This window comes from Phyllobates terribilis, unplaced genomic scaffold, assembly GCF_046119375.1.
Source record: "Phyllobates terribilis strain yellow unplaced genomic scaffold, ASM4611937v1 Scaffold_9__5_contigs__length_417890890, whole genome shotgun sequence".
NCBI classification, from domain to species: domain Eukaryota; kingdom Metazoa; phylum Chordata; class Amphibia; order Anura; family Dendrobatidae; genus Phyllobates; species Phyllobates terribilis.
Window position 1 is genome coordinate 280,109,624 of NW_027362769.1, and position 27,613 is coordinate 280,137,236.

Genomic DNA, 27,613 nt, shown 5'->3' on the forward strand with positions numbered 1-27,613 from the left:
GGGGGGAGAACTGACATCATGCATGGAGCATTATATAGTAACATAGTAACATAGTTTGTAAAGCCGAATAAAGACTTGCGTCCATCAAGTTCGACCTGTTAGTTCTGTAATTGCTAAAGTTGATCCAGAGGAGGACAAAAACCCCAAATGATTTGGCCAATCTTCAGCTGAGGAAAAATTCCCTCCCAACTCTGAAACCAGCAGTCAGAATAAATCCCTGTATCAACCTACTATTTTATTTTATTTTTAAGTATATGCTGAAATCTGCCTGGTATCTAGAAATGCATCCAGTCCCCGCTTGAACTGGTGTAGTGAATCCGACATTACCGTCTCCTCACTCAGTGAATTCCATATTCTCACTGCTCTTACCGTAAAGAACCCCTTCCTATGCTTTTGCTGAAACCTTTTCTCTTCCAGTCTTAGTGAGTGCCCTCTTGTTACCGTAATATCCCTCCTTTTGAACAAATCCCGGGCAAGATCTCTATACTGTCCCCTAACATATTTGTACACATTTATTATGTCCCCCCTCAACCTTCTCTTTTCCAGGCTGAATAGTCCTAGTTTTGCCAACCTCTCTGGGTATTGCAGTCCCTCCATTCCCTTTATTAATTTTGTTGCCCTCCTTTGTACCTTTTCAAGCTCATTTATATCCTTTCTATATATTGGGGCCCATAACTGAGCACAGTATTCCAAGTGTGGTCTGACCAGTGCTTTGTACAGTGGAAGAACAATGTTCTCATCCTTTGCAGCTATACCTCTTCTGATACATCCCATTACCCTGTTTGCCCTTACAGCAGCGGCCTGACTTTGGGCACTCCAATTTAGTTTGCTATCAATCAAGATGCCCAAGTCCTTCTCCATCTCTGAATTCCCCAATGATTTCCCATTCAGTGAGTACTGGTGACTTCCGTTTTTCCTTCCCATATGTATGACCTTACATTTCTCCTCGTTAAACCTCATTTGCCATTTAATGCTCCACCTACCCAGCTTATCCAAATCCCTCTGTAGGTCTGCACTGTCCTCTTTTGTATTAATTGTTTTACATAACTTTGTGTCATCTGCAAATATTGATATTTTACTATTTATCCCGTTCACTATGTCGTTAATAAAGATATTAAATAACATTGGGCCTAGTACAGACCCCTGTGGTACCCCACTAGTGACGCTTACCCAATCTGAGTATATTCCATTTATAACCACCCTCTGCCTTCTCTCCTTTAGCCAGTTAGCTACCCACTTGCAGACATTTTCCCCCAGCCCCATCATTCTCATTTTGTATACCAACCTATTATGTGGCACGCTATCGAACGCTTTTGAGAAGTCGAGGGGTGACATCATGCATGGGGCATTATATGGGGGGGGGGGGAGGGACATCCTGCATGGGGCATTATATGGGGGGGGAAAGGGACATCCTGCATAGGGCATTATATGGGGGGGGAGAAGTGACATCCTGGATGAGGCATTATAAGGGGGGGTGACAACCTACACGGGGAATTATATAGGGGGGAAGAAGTGATATCCTGCATGGAGCATTATATGGGGGGGTGGAGTGACACCCTGCATGGGGCATTATATGGTGGGGGAAAGGGACATCCTGCATGGGGAATTATATGGGGGGGAAAGGGACATCCTACACGGGGCATTATAGGAGGGGTGGGAGAGAATGGACATCCTGCATGGGGCATTATATGGGGGGGGGGGGAGAACTGACATCCTGCATGGGGCATTATATGGGGGGTGATATCCTGCATGGGGCATTATATAGGGGGTGACATCCAGCATGGGGCATGATATGGGGGGGGGGGGGGGACGACGGACAGCCTGCATAGGGCATTATGTGGGGGGAACAGCCTGCATGGAGCATTATATGGGGGCCAGTATCCTGTATGGAGCGTTATATGGGGGCCAGTATTCTGTATGGGCGTTATATGGGGGCCAGTATTCCGTATAGAGAGTTATATGGGGGCCAGTATTCCCGTATGGAGCGTTATATGGGGGTCAGTATTCCGTATGGAGCGTTATATGGGGGCCAGTAGTCCATATGGAGCATTTTATGGGGGCCAGTAGTCCGTATGGAGCATTTTATGGGGGCCAGTATACTGTGTGGAGCGATTTGCCGGTTTCCGAGTTATTGCAGAATTTACTATAGATATCACTCATGTAATGTAAGAAGTGAAATCTTTGACCTTGTACTAATATATATATATATATATATATATATATATATATATATATATATATATATATATATATATATATATATATATATATATATATATATATATATATATATATATATATTTCTCTTCAGTATCTGTGTATCATGAATCGTGGTATGTGTTAAAGGAGCCCACAGAGACTCTTTCGCCCGGGGCCCAGAAAAACCTGGAGCAGGCCCTGGTCCTGACTGCTACAAGTAAAAATGACTGCAAATTGCCCTTAAAATAATTCATACAGTTTCCCCTTAGTCTTCCACAAAGGGATCACAGCAGACATCAGCAAGCTTCATCACTTATTTAATGTACAGTGCCTTGAAAAAGTATTCATACCTCATGGACTTTTCCACATTTTTTCACGGTACACCCACTAACTTAAATGTATTTTATTGGGGTTTTATGTGATATACCAACACAAACTAGCAAGTATTTGTGAAATGTAAAGGAAATAATACATCGTTTTCAAAATATTTTAAAAATCTGAATCTGAAAGCGTGCTCCGTGTAGTCTGATATCATTAAATAAAAAAAAATAAAAAAAGTGAAATAATTTGTAATTTGAGTCCTCCTGTGAGCAATTTATTCTCTGTGTAACTACAGCTGTTCTGGGAAGGCCACAAAGGTTTCAGGTATCAGGAAATGAAACACAAACATGAGGGAGGGCAAAGAAATAAAAAAAAGTACAATAAAAGACAAAATCAAATGGAGGGCAAAGGGAAAACAGCAAATATAACAAACACATTATGCATCGCTGTCATTTATTGCATTACCTGTCTATACAAACTCAGAGCAATGGGATGGTTCTGTAAGGTCATGAAGAAATCGCCACGGTTGAACTCATGTTTCATATATGACACAACAGTGTAAACTGGAACAAAGAAAAAATATTTGGGGTTTTTGAAAACATTGTAAATTGGTTTAAGTTACAAAAACTGATGCCTCTACTACAGTAAATTATTGAACACTTCTGTCATGGTTTGTACACTCTACACAAGTACAGGCGATAGGTGCACCCCTGGCGTGGCCAAACATTAAAGTGCACCTTCCCACCTACTTGTTTTCCCATCTATCTCTGTCATTCTATGGCTCTATTAAGCCAGAGCTGTCAATCATAGAAAGGGGCGTAGAGAGAAAAAGGAAAACAAGTGAGTGGGAAGGTGCATTTATTTTGGCCATGCCATGATGCATGGTATCGGTAAAAACATCAGCTCAGGATTAAAAATAAGATCCTAGGGAATTTGTGTTAATGTTTCTTTATACACGTCTCGGAAAATGCAAAACCTACAAAAGACAAAAAATATATCTCATACCCTACCATCATTATATATAAATGTAAAGCAAAGTTGCATAATAAATATAGGGTACTTAGTGAACTATTTTTGATCAAAAAAAGTATACAAGCCGTCCCACCAGCGGCAAGGTGACCCTCTTGCATGTCTACCATCTTAGACCTCAGTTCACATTGCTTGGTTTTTTGTCTTGTTTGCATTCTGTGCAATTTAAGGGTGTGGCATCCCCTTTGTTGAGCTGATTAGTATATATGTAGCTTACCACGGGCCTAGGTGGTCTGGAGTTGGGACCCGGTCCTATTTGTCTACCCTTTTATATGCATTACTTCAACTTTGATATACAGTAAGGTTTTTAATATAGGCAGTATAGGTACCGTCCCAATTTAGGGTCACCTTGCCGCTGGTGGGACGGCTTGTATACTTTTTTTGATCAAAAATAGTTCACTAAGTACCCTATATTTATTATGCAACTTTGCTTTACATTTATATATAATGATGGTAGGGTATGAGATATATTTTTTGTCTTTTGTAGGTTTTGCTTCTTTTTGCTAGTGTGAACATGCTCCTATTTCTTGCATGTCTACCATCTTAGACCTCAGTTCACATTGCTTGGTTTTTTGTCTTGTTTGCATTCTGTGCAATTTAAGGGTGTGGCATCCCCTTTGTTGAGCTGATTAGTATATATGTAGCTTACCACGGGCCTAGGTGGTCTGGAGTTGGGACCCGGTCCTATTTGTCTACCCTTTTATATGCATTACTTCAATTTTGATATACAGTAAGGTTTTTAATATAGACAGTATAGGTACCGTCCCAATTTAGGGTCACCTTGCCGCTGGTGGGACGGCTTGTATACTTTTTTTGATCAAAAATAGTTCACTAAGTACCCTATATTTATTATGCAACTTTGCTTTACATTTATATATAAATGATGGTAGGGTATGAGATATATTTTTTGTCTTTTGTAGGTTTTGCTTCTTTTTGCTAGTGTGAACATGCTCCTATTTCTTGCATGTCTACCATCTTAGACCTCAGTTCACATTGCTTGGTTTTTACGTCTCGGAAAATGGCGACAAAAGCAAATTATTATTATTATTATTTTTTTTTTTTTTACAAATCTTTAATTTTTTTCACCTCTTAAATAAAAAAACAAAAAAAACAAAAAAAAAAACTGTACGTTTGGTATCAAAAATACTCATATTGACCTGGAGAACCATATTGCCAGGTCAGTTTTACTATATAGTGAACATGGTAAATAAAAATTCCAAAAAACAGTGGAATTTAACTTTTTTTTTTTTTTTTACAGTTTCAATGCACTTGGATTTTTTTTTCCCGGTTTCCAGTACACTATGTAGTATGATTGGAGCTATTCAAAAGTACTACTCGTCCCACAAAAAACAAGACATCGCACGATTGTATACTGACGGAAAAATAAAAAAAGCTATGGCTCTTGGGAGAAAGGGAGGAAAAACGGGAAAAAAAATGGAAAATCGCCATGTCACGAAGGGGTTAAGAAAAAATATATAGTTAGAAGATCCAGCCAGGAACTACACTGTGTTCCAAATTATTATGCAAATAATATTTTCTCAGATTTTCCCAAATTACCTATATGAATTGCAGTCATTGTAATTTTCCAGTCAAATAACTATTAGAGTACAATTGAAAGGTTTTTGTACAAACTGCCTATGATAACAGTATATTTTTAACAAAGATAAAAAACTCAAACTGCACTCAAAATGCATGTTCCAAATTATTATGCACAGCAGAGTTTTCAACCTTTTCATTTTAATTACAAACAAAAAAATGGTCATTTTTGAAATTCTAAGCATTAGCAGGTTATTACAAGCTGAAATCAAACAGTTTTCAACTCAAAACTTTATTCTAGGTGATGTTACATTTGCACATAGGACCGCTTGTTCGAAAGGAGCTTCTGAACTCTCTCGTCCATTGAATTTGTCAGGTTTTGGATGGTTTCTGCTTTAATTGTTTTGCATGAGGACAGAATACCCTCCCAGAGCTGTTGCTTAGATGTGAACTGCCTCCCGCCATCATAGACACTCCTTTTGATGATGCTCCAGAGGTTCTCAATGGGGTTGAGGTCAGGGGAGCATGGGGGCCACACCATAAGTTTGTCCTCTTTTATGCCCATAGCAGCCAGAGATGCAGATGTGTTATGTGCAGCATGAGACGGGGCATTATCATGCATGAAATGATCTCGATGGTCCAGATGGATGGAGTGGAGGATGGCTGGTTGATGGACACCCCATGCAAACACGGCTACGACGCTAACAAGGAGGAGGTGGAGTAATGTTTTGGGCTGGAATCATGGGGAGAGAGATTGTCGGCCCTTTTAGGATCCCTGAAGGGGTAAAGATGAACTCCATAATGTATGTTGAGTTTCTCAAACAGCACTTCCTTCCATGGTTCAAGAAGAAGAACCGTGCATTCCGCAGCAAGATCATTTTCATGCATGATAATGCCCCATCTCATGCTGCACATAACACATCTGCATCTCTGGCTGCTATGGGCATAAAAGGGGACAAACTTATGGTGTGGCACCCATGCTCCCCTGACCTCAACCCCATTGAGAACCTCTGGAGCATCATCAAAAGGAGTGTCTATGATGGCGGGAGGCAGTTCACATCTAAGCAACAGCTCTGGGAGGGTATTCTGTCCTCATGCAAAACAATTAAAGCAGAAACCATCCAAAACCTGACAAATTCAATGGACGAGAGAGTTCAGAAGCTCCTTTCGAACAAGTGGTCCTATGTGCAAATGTAACATCACCTAGAATAAAGTTTTGAGTTGAAAACTGTTTGATTTCAGTTTGTAATAACCTGCTAATGCTTATAATTTCAAACATGACCATTTTTTTGTTCTTTATTAAAATGAAAAGGTTGAAAACTCTGCTGTGCATAATAATTTGGAACATGCATTTTGAGTGCAGTTTGAGTTTTTTATTTTTTTAAAAATATACTGTTATCATAGGCAGTTTGTACAAAAACCTTTCAATTGTACTCTAATAGTTATTTAACTGGAAAATTACAATGACTGCAATTCATATAGGTAATTTGGGAAAATCTGAGAAAATATTATTCGCATAATAATTTGGAGCACAGTGTATATCCAGAAACGAGACTAGTCTGTTGCCGCCACCAGCCAAGCTCATATCAGCACTGCTGCAGGTGGTTCACACGTCTCTGGGTATAGTAGAGACCTGTCAATCACCTATAGCAGCACTGAGAAGAACTGGCTGGGTCTGGTCTCCAGCTTTGGTCCCCAGATCCACTAGTTAACATAGTCAAATTCCAGAGCATTTTAGATAACCGTGCAGCCAGGCTCTGATTTATGCTGCCTACGGTCTGGGCAGCATAAATCAGATGACAGATTCCCTTTAAAATCATCAGTCTTTGGTTGCCCACTGTTTTCTTAAATAAAAAGAATGCGGCAGTGGTGGTTTAATTCAAAGCTTGAAGTGTCATAATACCCCACCAGATCTCATGCTTTCACAACAATGGGGGCATGGAGGATTGTATGAACCCCTCTGCTTTCAGGGATCTTGCATCTCAGAAGTTTGGACTCTACTATTGCTAAAATGGTGGGGCATTTAGCCAGCTATTCAAAGGGCAGCTACAGATAAGTGATGGGTTCTCTTTAATTAGAACAAATTTTCAAAATAAAACAGTATTCTTGCGCCAAAATATTATGACTATTTACTTAAGATCAGAGTTTCTACAATCACATCACGCTTAGCCCCACCAAAATTTTTGTGCAAAATACACATTCGATAAAATTTGCAACTTTTTTCCCACCAGAAAATTGATGCAAGTCGCTTAACAAAATTATCACCTACGTGTTATAAAATGGATAACAAACTGTAGAAATTGTCAATTTTATGAGACGGCAGGGTGAGGATTGCACATTTTCTTTTACCTATATCCACAAAATAACTCACCAAGGTCAGTGTCTCCACTTTCAATAGCTTTGCCAAGAGCAAGGTTACTCCTCTTCATCTTCAAAAGCAAAGGAACTTGATCCTCAGATTTAGGCTCATATTCTAAGAGCTAAAATAAAAAAGGAAACAAATCAAAAAGCAAACTTTTATGTTGTTTATGCCCCCTAAGGCTGGATTGTCACACACCATTTTTTAGTCAAGTAAATTGTTATTCATTTTAGAAGTTACACATATACAAATAACATTCTCAACCAATGTGTTTAACCCCTTCTCCCATACCCTGAACCTCTCCCCCAACATATGTTATTCAGAATACCATATCATAGGTATATGTCCACACAAAACAGAATAAATCAGACCGATCAAGACCAGTCAAGTCGAACCGCATTTTTAGAAGTAAACAAAAGACAGCCTTGTCCGGCACAGTGTAAAAAAACAGAAAATAAACAGTCCATACAATATGGCGGGGTCGTCTTTCTCTACGACCTTCTTCAACATGGCCTTCAAGGTTTTATTAAACCCCTCCACCAAGCTATCTGTATGTGGGTGGTAGACTGAGGTCCTGAGTGGTGTGATCTGCAGGAACTTGCACAACTCCCTCATTACCTTTGACATAAACGGAGTCCGTTGGTCTGTTAGGATCTCTTTAGGCAACCCAGTCCTGGAAAAGATATGGACCAACTCCCAGGTTATACACTTGGAGGAGGAGTTTCGGAGTGGTACGGCCTCCAGATACCGTGTAGCATAGTGCAGTACCACCAGGATTGTACTGATGTCCTCTGACAGACTTGATCAGAGGTCCCACTAAATCCATGGCGATGCGATCGAAAGGGATCTCAATGATAGGCAGAGGGACTAAAGGGCTACGGAAGTGAGCCACCGGGGAGGTCAATTGACAGGTGGGACAGGACCTACAATAATTCACTATCTCTCGGTGACACCCAGGCCAGTAGAACTTCTGAAGGATCCTTTCTTGGGGTTTTGCTACCCCCAGATGACCACCTAGGACATGTGCATGGGCCATATCTAACACTTTGTGTCTGTATGGCCCTGGCACTAGTAACTGCTCGAGAACCTCCTCTCTGAGCTTGGTGACCCGATAGAACAGCTCCTCATTTATGACAAAATGCAGATATCGGGTGTCAGCCCCCGGCTCTTGAGCAACACCATTAAGAACAGTCACATTATCAAACGCCCCTTTTAGGGTTAAGTCCCTGAGCTGGGCGGTTCCAAAGTTTCCTACGGACACCTCCAGCTAAGGGATGTTGTTCTCCGGGGATGCTGCCTCATACTCATCCCCAACCAACACACAAAAAGGAAACCCGTTGGCGGCGGGCTGCGATGAGGTTTCTTCAGGAGCGACCTGGTTGTTGTCCGGACAACCTGGCTTCCTCCCTTTCTCCCACAAGTCCCAAAACAAGGCAAAGTCCTGCCCTATTATAACAGGGTGCAAAGGGTCCTTGACTACGCCCACCTCATAGCACTCGGCTCCCCAGTTTGTGTCTATTACCACTCGGGCCACAGGGTAGTCCTTAGCGTCCCCATGGATACAACGGATGCTGACCTTTTTCCCCGGAACCAGCCGATGAGGAATTGTGGCACTCACTAGGGTTACCAAACTCCCCGAGTCTAACAGAGCAATCACTTGCACACCATTCACTGACACGAGGCACACCTGTGGTCCCTCGCCTGGTTGAGGAACAGCACTACAGGCAGGATATGCAAAGTATGAGCAGCGCCGTCCAGCGCTGCAGTCCATTGGCTCAGTTGTCATGGTGAAACGGGCGGCTATGTGACCTGGGGTGTGACATCTCCAACATACTATATTATGGGGCGGGACCTTTGGCAGCAACTCAGACCCCTCCTGGGCTCTAGGATGCCCCCCAGATGTGGCTCTAGCTCCCCTCTTTTGGGTGTTCGCCTCCTTTTGGGAACCCCAGTATGGAGACGCTACGACCCCTTGTTTCCCCAAGGAACTCTCCACCACCTGGTACCTTTCCACCAAGTCATTGGCATTATGGGGATCTCCCTGGGCAACCCAGGATTGCACAGACCTCGGAAGTGAGTGTATGAACCTGTCCATGACAATTTTCTCAACCATTTGTGCTGGGGAGGAAGATTCAGGTTGCAACCACTTTTGGACCAGGTGTAGGAGGTCTAACATTTGGGACCGGGGAGGTTTGTCATTGCAATAGGACCAGTGGTGCACCCATTGCGCCCTGACAGTCAGAGTCACTCCCAAGCGTGCCAAAATCTCAGTTTTCAATTTGGCATACTCCTTTGTGTCCTGCAAGGCCAGGTCATAATAGGCCTTCCGCGGCTCCCCTGTTAAATATGGCGCCAGCACCTCCGCCCACTGCTCTGGAGGCAATTTCTCCCGTTCTGCCACCCTTTCAAATACAGTCAGGAATGCCTCAACATCATCACCTGGGGTCATCTTTTGCAATGCTCTCCTTACCGTCTTCCTCACATGAGAGTCATCACCTGGAGTAGGGGATGGGGCGGTTGCCCTGCCACGGATCACCTCGGCCAAGAGCTCCATCTGCTGCTTGTGCTGTAATTGCTGCATCTGTTGTTGCCACTGCTGCTGTTGATGCTGCTGGGGGTTAGCCTGCACCAGTTGCTTAATCAGTTCCTCTATGCTACCATGCAGCCTTCACCCAGGACAAACTGTTTTCTGCAGCAGTCACACTGCCCCTTGGGATTCGTGCCCGCATTCTCACCAATTGTAGGGTTTGGTACTCACTCAGCCGCGTTAGAGGTAGACACAGATACGGTTTCTTTAAAACGTCCAAGGAAGGTTTATTATGCCTGCATAAACCGCACTTTTAGAAGTAAACAAAAGGCAGCCTTTTCCGGCACAGTGTAAAAAACAGAAAATAAACAAACAGTCCATACAATATGGCGGGTTCGCCCGCACAAGGTCAGTGTCCTTTAGCACAGACACGCTGGAGGTCTCCACACCTCCAGCCAGACACTGAATGAGACACTCGGTCTCCATTTTATACACACGCCCTGGGGTGGGGATATGTGAGCAGCCAATTCCACAAATCTCTTATGACTGCTCGGAAAAAAAACGGCCCTGATACGCCCTATTAACCCTCTCAGCACTGTGTTCTGGAGCATGCTTTCCTGGTTTTACATCACTGAAGATGCTAACCTCAGCGATACATATTTCCCCTCAAGGACATGTTCGGCAGCCATCTTACACCATGTTTTCCTGCACTTGTTTCCTCGCTCCTCTTCCTTCTCCCCTCACTATAAAGTACAATGGGCTGTCACATGACACCACAGTGAGCTGGCAGGCCACCTTGCCTTAGCAAAATGGATATGAGCTGGAGTTTTTTTCAGAGTGGATGGCAAGTTCATGTGGCAGAGGAAGAAGTTTCTTATAAGTGGGGAAGGAAGCATATTTTTCTGATAAGATATCGGAGAAAATCAGTCTTGTGGTTCTAGTTTAATCAGTGTTTGCAGTTCTGAGTTAATGATATGCCCGTGCTCCGGGGCGGGACTGTAGGCAGGGTTTTATCCTGTGCTCTAGGCCCGATCAGCAAGAAAAGACCTGCTCACAGGCCCACCCCTATCTGTCTCCGTGTCTGGCTGTCTCTATGATGAGGAACATACTTGTGCTTTGGGTGGAGTCTGTGGGCAGGTATTTTACTGCTGATCTGGCCTAGAGCACCAAGATAAGGCCTGCCTACAGTCCCGCCCCAGAGCACGGGCATATCATTAACTCAAAACTGCAAACACAGATTACACAAGAATCACAAGATGGATTTCTTCACCTCAGGTATCATATTAATCAGTGCAGCAACCCCAACTTGAAACTGCCTGTAGTTTACTTAACAAGATCCTGCTGACAGATTAGCTTTAAGTTTTGTATATTCACATGCACTAATGATTTATGCAAAGTTAGTTCAAAGTATAGTTCCCATTTAACGGCTTATCATAGGACACAGGATTGTTTTAGGTTTTGCTACTTTTGCTTTTTACTAAGAACTATTTTTACAACAAATTATTTGTTTTTTGCATTGCCATATTCTGAGAGCTATAAGTTTATTTTTCTACTGAGAGCTGAGTAGGAGATTGTTTTTTTGCAGGATGAAGGGAGGTTTTGAATGACACCATTTTTCTTGACTAACAACTTTCTGATCACTTTTTATTAACCTTTTTGTGTAGTAGTAGTAGCAGTAGTAGGATGAAAAAAGATGTAATTACTTACCGGTAAAGGGATTTCTCAGATACCATGACAGCACTACGGAGAGAGGGGATCCGCCCTTCAAGGACAGGAAACCTACAGATAAAAAGGGCGGTACCTCTCCAAGCATCAGTTGTTTACAGAGCACAGAGAGGACCCCCATGTTCTTACAATAAAAAATATCATCATTATCATGCTTATCAGGAACGCCCTGTGACTATACAAAAATAACAAATAAGTGTGCTCACCCACACATGAAGGGAGGGAATATAAAGGTGCTGTCATGGGCTCAGAGAAATCCCGTTACCGGTAAGTATCTACGTCTTTCTCCCTCCCCCATGACAGCACCACGGAGAGAATTGCAAAGAATTGTATGTTAGGGAGGGACCAACACTTCCCGAACCCTTTTCCCAAAGGTGAGATCAGAGGAAGAGGCTAAATTAAGCCAGTAATATTTGGAAAAGGTAGAGGGAGAGGACCATGTCGAAGCCTTACATATCTGTTCTATGGAAACATCAGATCTTTCTGCCCAGGAGGTTGCCACTGCTCTTGAGTGAGCCTTTATTTCTTCCGGAGTGGTTCTCCCACTTGAGTATGCCAGAGAGATGGCGTCCCTTATCCATCTTGCCAACATGCCCCTTGAGGCCTTTAGTCCCTTTCCAGGACCCTGAACACACACAAAAACAGCCCTATTCTTCCTACACTCTCTAGTGGCTGTTAGATACTGGATCAGGCACCTCCTTACATCTAATGAATGGAGATCTTCTTCCTCTTTGTTTTTGGGATTAGAGCAAAAGGATGGAAGTACAAGTTCCTGGGATCTGTGAAACCGTGATGACACCTTGGGCAGTTAGGCTGGGTCTAGCTTAAGAATGATCCTATCCTATTGAATCTGTGTAAAGGGAGGACCAGAAGACAGGGCCTGGATGTCGCTAACCCTATGGACTGATGTTAATGCCACCAAAAGTGCTGTTTTCAGAGATACATCCTTCAGAGATGTACTGTCTAAGGGCTCAAATGGAGGGTTGAGTTAAAGCTAAAAGGACCAAATTTAAGTCCCAATGTGGCAATTTCTAACTAGCGATGGGCCTAGACCTAGTGGAAGCTTTAATAAACCTAGACACCCAGTGATTTCCTGCAAAATCACAATTGTATAGTGCCCCCAATGCAGCAATCTGGACCTTCAGGGTGCTTGAAGCCAAACCTCCCTCTAATCCCTTTTGCAGAAACTCTAAGATGGCTGGAATAGGAACTCTTCCTTTTAAACTGGACCCTGAAATGGAAAGGAATTTTCTCCAGGTTTCCCATAGGCTCTGGAAGTGACAGGTTTCCTACTCGGGAGTAGTGTGGAAATAAGATTTTGGGAAAAACCTCTATCCCTCAGGAGCCCCCTCTCAAATTCCAGGCCGTCATGTGCATATTTGTTACTTGAGGATAACATACCGGCCCCTGGGAGAAAACATCCGGGACCTCCGGGAGCACCCTGGGGTCGGTAATACACATCATCCTCAGACAGAAAAACCAAGTCCTCCTTGGCCAAAAGGGAGCAATCAGGATTACTCTTGCCCAGTCTTCCCTGATTTTTCTTAGAACCACAGGTATCAGGATAACTGGGCGAAAGGCGTAGGCCAATCTGTGATCCCACGGAATCATGAAGGCGTCCAGAGCAAAGGGGTTCCCCCCGGGGTCTATCGAACAAAACATGTCTACCTTCTTGTTCTGACTGTTGGTGAAAAGATCCATTACTGGAAGTCCCCATATTTCTGTAATCTGGTCAAATATAGACTGTTTCAGCACCCATTTGCGCTGCTTTAATTGAGTCCGGCTCAGAAAGTCTGCTTTGTGATTCTCTATTCCCTTTATGCGCAGTGCTGATAGAGAAACAAGATTGTTTCCTGATATTTGGAAAATGAGGCCTGTTATCCTCATCAAAGGACAGGACGAGTTCCTCCCTGGTGATTCAAATAGGCCACTACCACCCGGTTGTCCGAAAACACTCACATGATGACCCCGGAGAGAGTCCAGGCCTTCCTCAGAGTCATAGAGGGAAGATCCATGGTCCGTGACATCTGACACACTCTTTTGCTATTTCTCCTACGGTAGGTGACACTCCTGTTTTTCCGAGTCCAGTATGTGTTCTAGAAACCCTTGCACCTTTTTGCCTCGGTTTTCGATTTTTTTTTAGGTTTAAAAGCAAACCTAACTTTACTAAGGACTTCAAGACTTTCTCCAGCTGATCTCTGCAGTGTTGGATAGAGTTGCCCACTATCAAGAAGTTGTCTAGGTATGGGACAATCAGGACGTTTTGCTCCCTCCGGTGTGCCATTACCTCCGCAATCAATTTGGTGAACACCTGGGGAACAACAGCAAGACCAAACGGTAGAGCTCTGTACTGATAGTGCCGGTTTCCCCCTTCTATTGAGACCACTACTCTGAGAATTTTTCGAAAGTCCTTGTGTATGGGAACATGATAATATGCGTCCCTCAAGTACAGAACAATCCTAAAACAAGCTGGAAACAAAATTTTTATAGCTGTTTTTATTGTCTCCATCTTGAAAGTGTGAGTCTTTAATGACCGGTTCAGTATCTTTAAATTTATGATCGTCCTGAAGGATCTATCTGGTTTCTTTACCAGGAGCAATGGGGAGTAGAAACCTTTTTCTCTTTCCTGGAGGGGAACCTCCTGTAGGACCGCCTTGTCTACCAGGCTTAAAACCTCCTGCTCCAGGACCATTTGTTCCTTTATTGAGGATCGTAAGGGAGTCGCTATAAAGTTTACCCTAGAACTGGTAGGAACTGTACCGTAGGCGCGACTTTATTGGGCCCAATATCCAGGCACTGCTGGAGATCTTTTCCCAGGCTGGGAGAAAGAGAGAGTCTTCCGACAGCCAAATAGCAGCTGTTGATTGGCTACAGGCTTCATGTGGTATAACAGTGCTGTCATTGATGGAACGGCGCCGGAGCAGAAAGAGAGTATGGGATTTTTGTTGTTTTTTTTTTTTTTTTTACAAAGGGGACTACTCTATTTATAAAAGGGGTTTCCAGGTAGTGGACAAGCCCTTTAAATGGGTTGTCTAGGTGTGGCACGAAAGTCTGCAGGCATGCTACGCAACTGCAGACTTTTGAATCCTCACATCAGGCACGCTATCAGAATTCTCTGGTGCTGGCAGTAAGACTGAGTGGTAATGTGACCGCAAGTATGAGATATGCACACTTCTGGACACATTCCGACTAAACGTGAGCAGCCTCGCTCAATTCCCTTGTATTGAGTGAGGCCGTGCACCTCTAGTCAGGATGTGGCCAGGAGTATGCATATCACATACTTGTGGTCACATGACTGTCTGCTCCCAGCAAATCCATGATGGGAGGATTCACAATGTCTACAATCACATAGAGTGATTGGAGACTTTTATGCCAAGCTTGGACAACCCCTTTAAAGATAAATATATCCATGTGAATTAATGTCAATATATCACAATGTAACTATCCCTGACAAGAGAAGTAGGCTGTGGATGACGCAAATTGGATTAAACTTACTTTAATTGCCAATTCAGTTCTTCCACAGTCACAAGCCTTTGAAGCAATCTCTGAATAAGAAATCCCAGCAGTGTCACCAAGTTTCTGATTAATGGCCTGGGCTACTTCTTCATCTGATTTCTCTTTCTGTTGAACCTAAACAAAAAAACTATGTAAATATATAAAGATACAAACACAAACACACACACAAACATACATATATAAAGTTTTCAAAACACAATACCTTGTAGCATGCCCAGTGAGCTAAAATACGACTCACTCCTTGAAATTCTGGAATCTTTAGGTGTTCACAAATTTTTACAGCAAGAGGATAAAGCCTTCTCAGAACTAATCTGTGTGGGAGCAAAGAAAAAGTATAAATGGTTATGGTAGGTTACAATATTTGTAGACCATTTTGTTTATTAAAAAAGTAAGATTTCAAATACATCATATACACATTTTGTATTCGTATTGAGCATTAGGAGGTCTTAAAGGTTATCTTGTCATTAGGACTAAATACCCCAAGCTAATGCCATACATCTAATGCTTTAATGCTGATTAATTCCATACCTTCCTTGTAGAGCTGAGCGGATTGATTTGCAGGAATCCGGTCAATGGGCAGGCCAGCAACCCTGGCTGCTGTACAGGAGGCTCACAAATCTCTTACCTTACAGGATTCCCAGCACAGCATTTGATTAGCCAGGCAACGCAACGCTATCATTGTGGCATAAAGCACAGATGGTGTCACGCCAGCCCGGCCAATCAAAAGCTGCGCCAGGGATCTCAAAACGTAAGAGATTTGCAACCTACTGTACAGCGGCCAGAGACTACTGACCGGGCTGATGGCCTGGAGTCCTGCAAACTGATCCGCCAAACTCTACTTCTTTGCAGAAAACCGTTTTGACCTTTTAGAGAAGTGTTAAACTATATGCCAATGAGCCGCCAATGCAGTGTGGGGGACAATGCATTTTAAGCGCTCCTCCCTCCCTCCATATTGTTCATCTGTTTTCTGCCTCCTGTCTGACAGGTCACTCTTATTTCAGTTACCTGATTTCCCTACTTCAATCTGATGAGAGATCTCGGTAGGGTAAAAAGATTGCTGAAATAAGGGTGACCTGTCAGACAGGAGGAGACAACGGGCGGGGAATAGAGAGCGGCAGGAGAGCTACAAATGCATTGTCCCACCGCTCTGCAATGGCTGCTCATTAGCATACCATTTCAATGATGAGGTTTCTACCAGCAAGGTAAGGGTTTAATCCGCATGAAAGTACCTTTACATACGTGCTATTGGTTTGTGGTATAAAATCCTGATGACAGTCTCTCTTCATCAGCATTTCACAGTAAAACACATTGAACATTTGACTTGTTGGCTACAAGTCTATCAAAATTAGTCAATTTGTGAATAATTCATAATAATTTTATTTAGGGCATTATTGTTTAGAATTAAATGATCCAAACATAAAAGTTTATCCTTTCTAAAACCACTTTTACATGACAGAATTGGTCAGTATTTTATATTAGGATTTTGTATGCCAAAAATAAAAAAGCATAAAATGCTTCCAATATGCTTTGTAAGTTGTGACCATTTTACTCATAGTTTAGAAGCATACAAATACTAAGGCCAAATACTGTTCAGGACGTGTTACCCACACCCAAGTCGGTACAGATCTGGTTTTCAGTTTGGCTATGGCATCAATATTATAAAAGATGTGAAATGTGCAGCAGGAATGCTCCACTATGATAACCTGACAACGCTGCGTATGATAACAGCTTATGCCAAATCATCTTACTGATAGGGTTGAGATAAGCAGACCACTGATGCACAGAACACATTGTTCTTGGAAACATACAGAATCATGACAACATATCCCTTCCAACACTATGTGCTATGCTAGCTAGGGCCATGCTAATCCCCACCCCACTTCACAAGTACCCTTACCTTAAAGTGTGAACATCACATATACCATATGCATTGATGCTTGTTGCATATAGCAAATTATAGCAACATATCTTCACATACCTATATTTGTTGTACCTACCTATAGAAAATATATACCAACTATCACATGAATAGCACTGAATAAAACAATACCTGTCCAGAAGGACTGGAACGGTGAGTTGTTTATATCTGCAAAACTGTAAAGGATAATGTGAGAATTTCCCAAGTTTATACCAGTGTTATCACCATTACTTATGGGTAGATCAAATACCAGCCTGACAAAATTCCCCAAAAATTCATGATGTCATTAACCTACTTGACAACCTCTTGACTTATTTTCTGGAATGCCCTCACAGACATTATTTTGAAGTTCATATAGTTTCATGCAGATGCCACTGGTGAAATGTCATACCCAAAGGCATATTGGAGATGCTGCTCTGCCTCCTTACTTGGCTGCATGTTACTCCATGAATGCTACTGAGGAAGAAAACAAAGCAACATCTCCCAAATGCATTTTGAGATAAGTTCACATCAACTTGCAGTTGCAGGAATTGCCATGAGGTTGAGAAGTAGAAATATAAGATAAGTATAAAGGCAAGTATAAATAAAAAAATAAAAAAGAAAGAAGTATGTTCATGACTAGGGTTGAGCGAGTATGTTCTGTCCGAGTATGCTCGGGCGAGCTCCGAGTATTTACAGCTGCTCGGTGATATGGTTGAATCGCTCCCGTGTGCATGATTTGCGACTGTTTGACAGCTTTATTACATGTGAGGAATGTGTAAGAAATAGACCATGTATTAAAACTGTCAAACAGTTGCAAATCATGCACACGGGAGCGATTCAACCATATCACCGAGCAGCTCCAATTACTCGGAGCTCGGCCCGAGCATACTCGGCGAAAGGGTTAATAGAACATACTCGCTCAACACTATTCATGACACTTAACCCTAGAACGCATGACCATAAAAATCTACACTTTCACATACCTGGGGCCTTTTAGGGCCATGTGCAAATAATAAATAAATGACCAACTGGAAATGACAAACAACTATATACCTGAGGAATACCTAGAGTTTCAAAATTCTAACTAAAGAAATCTTGCAGAAAATAGAAAACAATTAACAGGGCGGGCCTGCGAGGCCCCAGGTATGCATTCTAGGGTTAAGAAGCGCTAACCATGGAATGAGTTCGGAATCCCATAAGGAATTAGCTTTAAAAATACAAAAACAAACGATGATACGAGTAGGGCGCACATACAGTTAGTCAAACAGCTGTCAGAATTAAATTATATATACAGTACAGACCAAAAGTTTGGACACACCTTCTCATTTAAAGATTTTTCTGTATTTTCTTGACTATGAAAATTGTACATTCACACTGAAGGCATCAAAACTATGAATTAACACATGTGGAATTATATAGTTAACAAAAAAGTGTGAAACAACTGAAAATATGTCATATTCTAGGTTCTCCAAAGTAGCCACCTTTTGCTTTGATGACTGCTTTGCACACTCTCATAGTTTTGATGCCTTCAGTGTGAATGTACAATTTTCATAGTCATGAAAATACAGAAAAATCTTTAAATGAGAAGCTGTGTCCAAAGTTTTGGTCTGTACTGTACACACACACACTGTAACGGGTCTGGGAGGTGGAACCTCTGAGCAACTATACAAGGGGGCAGTCCTTGTAAGGAAGCGGGTGGCTCCCAGGGAAGGCGGGCAGGTAGTCACGGCTAGTGACGGGGACAGTCTCTGGGTAGAAGGGCAGGAGGTCACGGCAAGTGACGGGGACAGTCTCTTGACAGGCGAGTGGTCACGGCAAGTGACGGCAGAGCCTCCAGGTAGGCTAGCAGGCAGGTAGCAGGTGGACACTCCCAGGTGAGCAGGCAAGAGTCTCTGGACAGGCAGGTGGTCACAGCACGTGACGGCGGAGCCTCCAGGTAGGCTAGCAGGCAGGTAGCAGGTGGACGCTCCCAGGTGAGCGGGCAAGAGTCTCTGGACAGGCAGGTGGTCACAGCACGTGACGGCAGAGCCTCCAGGTAGGCTAGCAGGCAGGTAGCAGGTGAGCGCTCCCAGGTGAGCGGGCAAGAGTCTCTGGACAGGCAGGTGGTCACAGCACGTGACGGCGGAGTCTCCAGGTAGGCTAGCAGACAAGTAGTAGGTGAGCGCTCCCAGGTGAGCGGGCAGGCTGGTCCATAGACAGACTGACAGGTGTCGGAAGGCAGACCGTCGGACCGCAGGCTTGCAAGCAGGTAAGCGGATATCAGGCAGGTATCAAGCAGGAATCTGGCAGGTGACTGGCAGGTAACAAGCAGGAATCTGGCAGGTGACTGGCAGGTAACTGGTAACGGGACCTGAGGGCTGAAGCAGAGTGAAGGCTTTGCAACAACATTGCTCGGGCACCTCCATTTTGGAGGAGGTGCCTTTTATATGGGAGGTCCTCCGGCAATTGGCCGGGGACTCCTTAGGACGGCGCGCGCGGTCCCTTTAAGAGAGGGGGGAGCACGCGCCCTAAGCACACTGCCAGGGAAGGAGCGCGTGCCGGAAGCAGCGGGGAGAGAAGCGCTGGAGGACGCCGCGCCAGGAGCGGGGAGGTGAGAGGGACGGCGTCTCTGCCTAGTACGGGGCAGAGACGCCGATGCTACAGTACCCCCCCCCTTTAGGCCCCCTCTTTTTTTGGCCAGAAAGAAATTTTTCAAGGAGAAGATGGGGCGTTGATGTTCTCCCTGGGTTCCCAAGTTCTCTCCTCAGGACCAAACCCCCTCCAATCTACCAGAAAAAAGGTTTTTCCTCTTACCCTATTGGAGGCCAGAATACTCTCTACCTCAAAGACGTCATCAGCGGAAACCGGAGCAGGAGGGCCACCTGGATTATTGGAAAAAGAGTTAAAGACAACGGGTTTGAGGAGAGATACGTGGAAGGAGTTGGGAATCCGTAGGGTGGCCGGGAGTTTTAATTTGTAGGCCACAGGGTTAATTTGCCTAAGGACTTCGAAGGGACCGATGAATCGAGGGCCCAACTTGAAGGAGGGTACTTTGAGCCGCACATGTTTGGACGAGAGCCAAACCTTGTCTCCCGGATGGAATTGAGGCGGATCTAGACGTCTCTTATCAGCATCTCTTCATCCGCTCAGAGGACAGAAGAAGAGCGGACCTGGTACTCTCCCAAATAGTAGAAAATTCGCTGACAAGAGACTCCGCAGCAGGGTTGTCCACAGAAACGGAGACAGGAAGTGGAATCCGGGGATGTTGGCCACCGACTATAAAGAACGGGGATTTGGAAGAGGATTCGCTCTCATGGTTATTGTAAGAGAACTCGGCCCATGGTAGGAGATCCACCCAGTCCGAATGGTGTGCATTAAAGAAGTGCCGGAGGTAACTGGTCAGGATCTGATTGACCCGCTCCACTTGACCATTGGACTGTGGGTGGTAAGCGGAGGAGAAGTCCAGGGTGATGTCTAGCAGCTTACATGTGGCTCTCCAGAAGCGTGAGGTGAACTGAACCCCACAATCCGACACGATGTGGAGGGGCAGGCCATCGAGACGGAAGATGTGGCGGATAAAGTCTTTAGCCAGCTCGGGTGCAGATGGGAGGTCAGGCAGGGGAATGAAGTGGGCCATCTTAGAAAAGCGGTCAGCGACAACCCAAGTGACTGTACAACCGGCAGAAATAGGAAGATCGGTGATAAAGTCCATAGTAATGTGCTGCCAAGGAGCAGCAGGTACGGGAAGGGGCAGGAGATGGCCGGCTGGTAGATGTCTGGGAACTTTGTTACGGGCACAGGATGAGCAGGCCGCGACGAAGTCTACCACGTCCTTACGCAGGGTAGGCCACCAGTAATGCCAGGTAATGAGTTGGAAGGTCTTCTTTTGGCCAGCATGGCCAGCTAGTTTAGAAGAATGTCCCCAGTGAAGAACCCTCTCCCGATCTGGTACAGCTACAAACGTCTTACCGGGTGGGAGACGAGTCAGATCCAAGGGGGCCACATTCATCACCTTGGAGGAGTCGATGATGTGCGTAGGCTCCTCCTCTTGATTGGAGGACAGGAAGGACCGGGACAAGGCATCAGCTTTGACGTTCTTGTCCGCCGGACGGAAATGAAGAATGAAGTCGAAGAGGGCAAAAAACAACGACCACCGGGCCTGGCGAGGATTGAGTCTCTGGGCATTTTGGAGATATGCCAGGTTTTTGTGATCCGTGTAGATAATTACCGGGTAGAGAGCTCCTTCAAGCAGATAGCGCCACTCCCCCAGTGCCAATTTGATGGCTAGCAATTCACGGTCTCCTATGGAGTAGTTGCGCTCAGACGAGGAGAAGATTTTGGAGAAGAAGCCGCAGGTTACCATTCTCCCGGTAGAAGATTTTTGGGTGAGTACCGCTCCGGCTCCGGAGGAGGAGGCATCAACCTCCAGGTAGAATTGTTTATTACAGTCCGGACGGTGCAGGACGGGAGCAGCGGCGAAGGCTTTCTTTAAGGAAAGGAAGGCCTCCTCGGCTTCAGGCGACCATGTCCTGGGATTAGCCCCCTTACGAGTAAGTGCAGATATGGGAGCAGTCCGAGACGAGAAGTGTGGGATGAAAAGACGATAGTAATTAGCGAAGCCCAGGAATCGCTGTATCGCCTTCAAACCTTCAGGACGAGGCCATTTTAGAACGGAAGAGAGCTTCTCGGGATCCATTTGCAGAACTGTCTGGGAGATGACATAGCCCAAGAACGGTAGGGAGGTCTGGTCGAAGAGGCACTTCTCGTATTTGGCATAGAGGTGGTTCTGCCAAAGCCTAAGCAGGACCTGACGAACATCCCTTCGGTGTGTGGGGAGATCCGGAGAGAAGACCAAGATATCGTCCAGGTATACCACTACGCAGGAGTACAGGAGGTCACGGAAGATGTCGTTGACTAGTTCTTGAAAGACAGCGGGAGCATTACAGAGACCGAAGGGCATCACAAGGTACTCATAGTGACCGTCCCGGGTATTGAATGCAGTCTTCCACTCGTCTCCTTGACGGATACGGACCAGGTTATATGCTCCTCGTAGATCCAGCTTGGAGAAGATCCTGGCGCCCTTGAGACGGTCAAACAATTCGGAGATGAGCGGCAGGGGGTATTTGTTTTTTACTGTGATGAGATTGAGTCCTCTGTGGTCAATACAGGGACGTAGCGAGCCGTCTTTCTTTTTGACAAAGAAGAATCCGGCTCCAGCCGGGGAGGTAGATTTTCGGATAAATCCCCTAGCCAGATTCTCTTCAATGTACTCAGACATGGCCCGGGTCTCGGCTGCAGACAACGGGTAGATACGCCCACGGGGAGGAGTGGTGCCAGGTACCAGGTCGATCGGGCAGTCATATGGCCTATGGGGTGGCAACGACTCTGCTTCCTTCTTACCGAAGACGTCCGCATAGGGCCAGTAAGGAGCCAGGAGACCTGGTAAATTAGCTGGAGTAGGCGAAGGGCGAGCTGGGCGGACCGGAACCAGGCAGGTCCTATGGCAGTCTGGACCCCATCGGAGTACTTCACCGGATCGCCAGTTCAATACGGGTTCGTGTGTCTGGAGCCAAGGTAGACCTAGCAACAGGGAGTGAGAAAGTCCGGACAGCACATGGAATGAGATTTCCTCAGAGTGCAGCATTCCCACCTGCAGGGTTATGGGTTCAGTGACGAGCAGGATGGTCTCCGAGAGAAGTCTTCCATCCACGGAGGCGACTGATAATGGTTCAGCCAGGGACTTGGTGGGAATACGGTATCTCTCTACCAGAGACTGGGAGATGAGGTTTCCAGCAGCTCCAGAATCCAGGTGGGCGAGTTCAAAGTGATGGTTTTCTCCCCAAGCAATAGAGACCGGTAAAGTCAGAGACGGAGAGGGCTTACTTTTGTCTAGGACGACCTCTCCGAGCGGTCCTAGACACTGGCGTTTCCCGGCTTTTCCGGGCAGGAACGGATGAAGTGCTCCATATTGCCACAATAGAAACAGCTTCCCTCGGCTCGGCGAGATTCTTGGCGAGATCTGACCATCTTGGTCTGGTCGATCTGCATAGGTTCAGGCGAGAGCGCCCGCGGAGTGACTGGTTGAGAGGCAGGTCTCAGTGAAGTAGGAGCAGAGCAAGAAAAGTCTTTCTCCCAGGCAGTCTTTGGCACGTTCTTGGAACCGGATGCCAATCCGGGTAGCTAGTGACACCAGGTCATCCAGAGTGGTAGGAATGTCCCGACCAGCTAACTCGTCCTTAATCCGACCGGAAAGACCCTCCCAGAAGACGGACACCAGAGCCTCATTTTCTCAGGCAAGCTCAGAAGCGAGGGTGCGGAACCGTATGGCATATTGGCCCACGGTGAGACTCCCTTGGCGGAGACGTAGCAGAGAGGAGGCAGAAGAGGTTTTCCGTCCAGGTTCATCGAAGACTTTCCGGAAAGCAGCGAGGAAAGACGACAGGTCGGACACCAGGGGATCCCCTCTCTCCCACAGGGGATTTAGCCATGCCAGTGCCTCCCCAGTGAGATGGGACATGATGAAGGCCACCTTGGCCCGGTCGGAGATGAACTGGTATGCCAATAGCTCAAAGTGCAGGGTGCACTGGTTTATGAAACCCCGAGCTAAAGTAGGTTCGCCGGCAAAGCGTGGAGGTGCCAGAAGCCGAGGTCCATAGTCGGGTACCATGAAGGGACTGGATTGCGGTACCGCAGGAATCGGCACGGCTGGACCAGAGGTAGACAAAGACGAGTCACACAATCCGCCTAGACAAGAGTTAACGGACCGTAGATAGGACAGTACCACCTCCTGCTGAGTTTTCTGACGTAAGACTTCCTGGTGCAGATCGGAGATCTGGGGACCACCGGGTTCCATGGCCCGAGCAAACTAACGGGTCTGGGAGGTGGAACCTCTGAGCAACTATACAAGGGGGCAGTCCTTGTAAGGAAGCGGGTGGCTCCCAGGGAAGGCGGGCAGGTAGTCACGGCTAGTGACGGGGACAGTCTCTGGGTAGAAGGGCAGGAGGTCACGGCAAGTGAGGGGACAGTCTCTTGACAGGCGGGTGGTCACGGCAAGTGACGGCAGAGCCTCCAGGTAGGCTAGCAGGCAGGTAGTAGGTGGACGCTCCCAGGTGAGCGGGCAAGAGTCTCTGGACAGGCAGGTGGTCACAGCACGTGACGGCGGAGCCTCCAGGTAGGCTAGCAGGCAGGTAGCAGGTGGACGCTCCCAGGTGAGCGGGCAAGAGTCTCTGGACAGGCAGGTGGTCACAGCACGTGACGGCGGAGCCTCCAGGTAGGCTAGCAGGCAGGTAGCAGGTGAGCGCTCCCAGGTGAGCGGGCAAGAGTCTCTGGAAAGGCAGGTGGTCACAGCACGTGACGGCGGAATCTCCAGGTAGGCTAGCAGACAGGTAGTAGGTGAGCGCTCCCAGGTGAGCGGGCAGGCTGGTCCATAGACAGACTGACAGGTGTCGGAAGGCAAACCGTCGGACCGCAGGCTTGCAAGCAGGTAAGCGGATATCAGGCAGGTATCAAGCAGGAATCTGGCAGGTGACTGGCAGGAATCTGGCAGGTGACTGGCAGGTAACAAGCAGGAATCTGGCAGGTGACTGGCAGGTAACTGGTAACGGGACCTGAGGGCTGAAGCAGAGTGAAGGCTTTGCAACAACATTGCTCGGGCACCTCCATTTTGGAGGAGGTGCCTTATATATGGGAGGTCCTCCGGCAATTGGCCGGGGACTCCTTAGGACGGCGCGCGCGGTCCCTTTAAGAGAGGGGGGAGCGCGCGCGCCCTAAGCACACTGCCAGGGAAGGAGCGCATGCCGGAAGCAGCGGGGAGAGAAGCGCTGGAGGACGCCGCGCCAGGAGCGGGGAGGTGAGAGGGACAGCGTCTCTGCCTAGTACGGGGCAGAGACGCCGATGCTACACAAACACACACCAAAACCATTATATGTAAATTGATGTGTATTTAGCAGATCTCTGTTTAAGGTACCGTCACACTTAGCGACGCTGCAACGATCCCGACAACGATACGACCTGTCAGGGATCGTTGCTGCGTCGCTATGTGGTCGCTGGTGAGCTGTCAAACAGGCAGGCTCACCAACGATCAGGGGAGCAGCGACATCGTGGAAAGATTCTTTCCACGATGTCCTGCTCCGGTTACCAGCCTGCTGAAGCAGGAGCAGGCTGGTAACTATGGTAAACATCGGGTTACTAGGGGCACACGCGCTCCTAATAACCCGTTGTTTATCATGGTTACCACTCTGCTACAGTGAGCGGGAGGTTACCGCTCACTTTAGCAGGCTCGTAACCATGATAAACAGCGGGTTACTAGGTGCGCGTGTGCCCCTAGTAACCCGATGTTTACCATAGTTACCAGCCTGATCGCGATGCGTGCTGACCAGCGGGAGAGCAACGACCAAAAAATGGTCCAGGACACTTTGCAGCGATCAGCGACCTCACAGCAGGGGCCTGATCTCTGCAAAGTGTCACACATAGCGACATCGCTGGTGAGGTCGCTGTTGCGTCACCAAAACCGTGACACAGCAGCGATCTCGCTATGTGAGACGGGGGCTTTAGTTGGCTGGGTTATATACCCAGTCTTTTTATGCTTTGCATGGTGGACTATTGCTGCAATCTGCATTAACACTCAGGTACAGCTCACAATTCCCTTCCTATTATTTTGGGAGTTGCCCGCACTTTTGCAGTTGTTTAATGTTGTATATGGCCTGTGAGCTGGATTAGCACAGTGAGGTATTTTACTGTATTGCATGTCAATCAGTAATTAATAGTAGAATAAGGTTCTAATGTTTTTCTTTTATACCACCGCAATTGTACAAAAAAAAAAAAAAATAACGAAAAAAAGAATAGCAGCATCTCCGCTTCCTCTGAAAAAAAGCTTCATGTTGCTACAGAAAGTTCTGGAAATGAAGAAAAACTATAAAAAAAATGATGTGTTCTGATAGTAAGGATTCCTTACTATCAGAACACATCATTTTTTTTTTTTTACTAAGGACCTGTATAGACTGTGGATTTTAAGTTATATTTGAAGGGTTAACGTTGACTCATTCTCATGGGAGTGCCCTTAGGTACTACTATATCCTAATTTTTCATTTTTAATACATACATCTGTAATATATACTTTTGAAGGTATAGAAAGTATAGTTCCCATAGTTATAATAAATATAGTTCATCTGATATTATTTGTGATTTTAAAAGGCATACAACAGAAGAATTAAAATCTTGGTGGTCAGAAACGAGTACCCAGAAATATTCCTCATTGGACTCATCACTGAAAAGGATACTGTACAATAGTCAAAGGTATGCCAATCTGGTAATCATTGATAGCATTAAGCACGCGGAGGTCATGACACATTGTTACAAAATCTGAAGGTGAATATGAATCTAGAAAACATTTTCCAAAAGATGCGGCCTGCAAATGTAAAGAAAGCAGGTTTTAAAATCATGCTGAAATAAAGTATACAAAATAAAAAAATATTGTATGAAACAGAAAAACAAAGAAATGCTGTTGTAGTTTCTCAAATAATAGCAGAATCCCTTCCCAGGTGCAGAACTTGGGCAGAATGAGTACATCAGAGTTTATTATTTTAACCAATCAGAAGTTGAAGGGACCGGAAAAGCAATTCCCGGTAACACCCCTTTAACTGTTCTTATAGCATTAAAATATTTCCAATCTAAACCCCCTGGGGAAACAAGCATTGGGGATACGAGGATCCCACAGTAGTGCACATACCATTTTAAGAGAGTTATTTTTATGACTGGCAGACTGCAGTGCATTATCATAGTGATTGGATAGAGTGCTAGCATACCATCAGCTATTAAACGCCGTTGTCATTTTGGTGCATACACAATTAACTTTATTGTACTTACCGTATTGATGAATTTCTATGCGTAATGGTGATGTAATCATCTTAGAATTGATTCTCTGTATAATGAACCTGTTTTAAGAACTTTGAATAAAGATTGTATTTTTATGGGATTGATGTGGTTTTCATTATGTATCTTTGCAGGTAGTACTATTTGGAACGAACAATACTGATTTGCTTAGTACTAGGGAGGACAGTATATTCGGAAATCTCCTAGTCCAAGTTAATAGCGTGATCTGAACGATAGTATAAATGAATGAGACTGTGTGAAAAATATAGAGGTTTTCGGGGACTTTTTGGTTGGTGACGGCTCCAATTCATTTTAACCTCTTCATGACAAGTCGATTTTCTGTTTTTAACTCCCCTTCTTTCAAGTGACATATCTCTTATTTTTCAGTTAACATAGCCATATGAGAGCTTGTTTTTTGCCGGACGAGTTGTAATTTTGAATTAATAATTCATTCCACCACAAAGCATACTGGAAAACGAAGAAAAAAGTCCAAGTGTGTTGAAATTGCAGAAAAAAGTGCATTTTCACAATTGTCTTTTTATTAACCATATTCACTATGCAGTAAAAACTGACCCGGCAATATGATTTTCCAGGTCAGTATGAGTATGCAGATACCAAACATGTAAAGTTTTTTTTATTTTTTTATTTAAGT

At 45.2% G+C, this 27,613-nt stretch overlaps 1 protein-coding gene across 3 annotated transcripts in view; it reads right to left on the bottom strand.

Moving 5' to 3' along the window:
* VPS16 (VPS16 core subunit of CORVET and HOPS complexes) overlaps positions 1-27,613 on the bottom strand; it is a 334,351-nt gene that overhangs the window by 115,311 nt on the left and 191,427 nt on the right. For all 3 annotated transcript variants that reach the window (XM_073647833.1, XM_073647834.1, XM_073647832.1), the window contains exons 13-18: positions 26,370-26,497; positions 17,263-17,298; positions 15,415-15,523; positions 15,192-15,326; positions 7,457-7,565; positions 2,986-3,083 (exon numbers count right to left, since the gene is read on the bottom strand). In XM_073647833.1, coding sequence (XP_073503934.1) covers positions 2,986-3,083; positions 7,457-7,565; positions 15,192-15,326; positions 15,415-15,523; positions 17,263-17,298; positions 26,370-26,497 — 615 coding nt within the window. The remainder of the gene's footprint in view (positions 1-2,985; positions 3,084-7,456; positions 7,566-15,191; positions 15,327-15,414; positions 15,524-17,262; positions 17,299-26,369; positions 26,498-27,613) is intronic.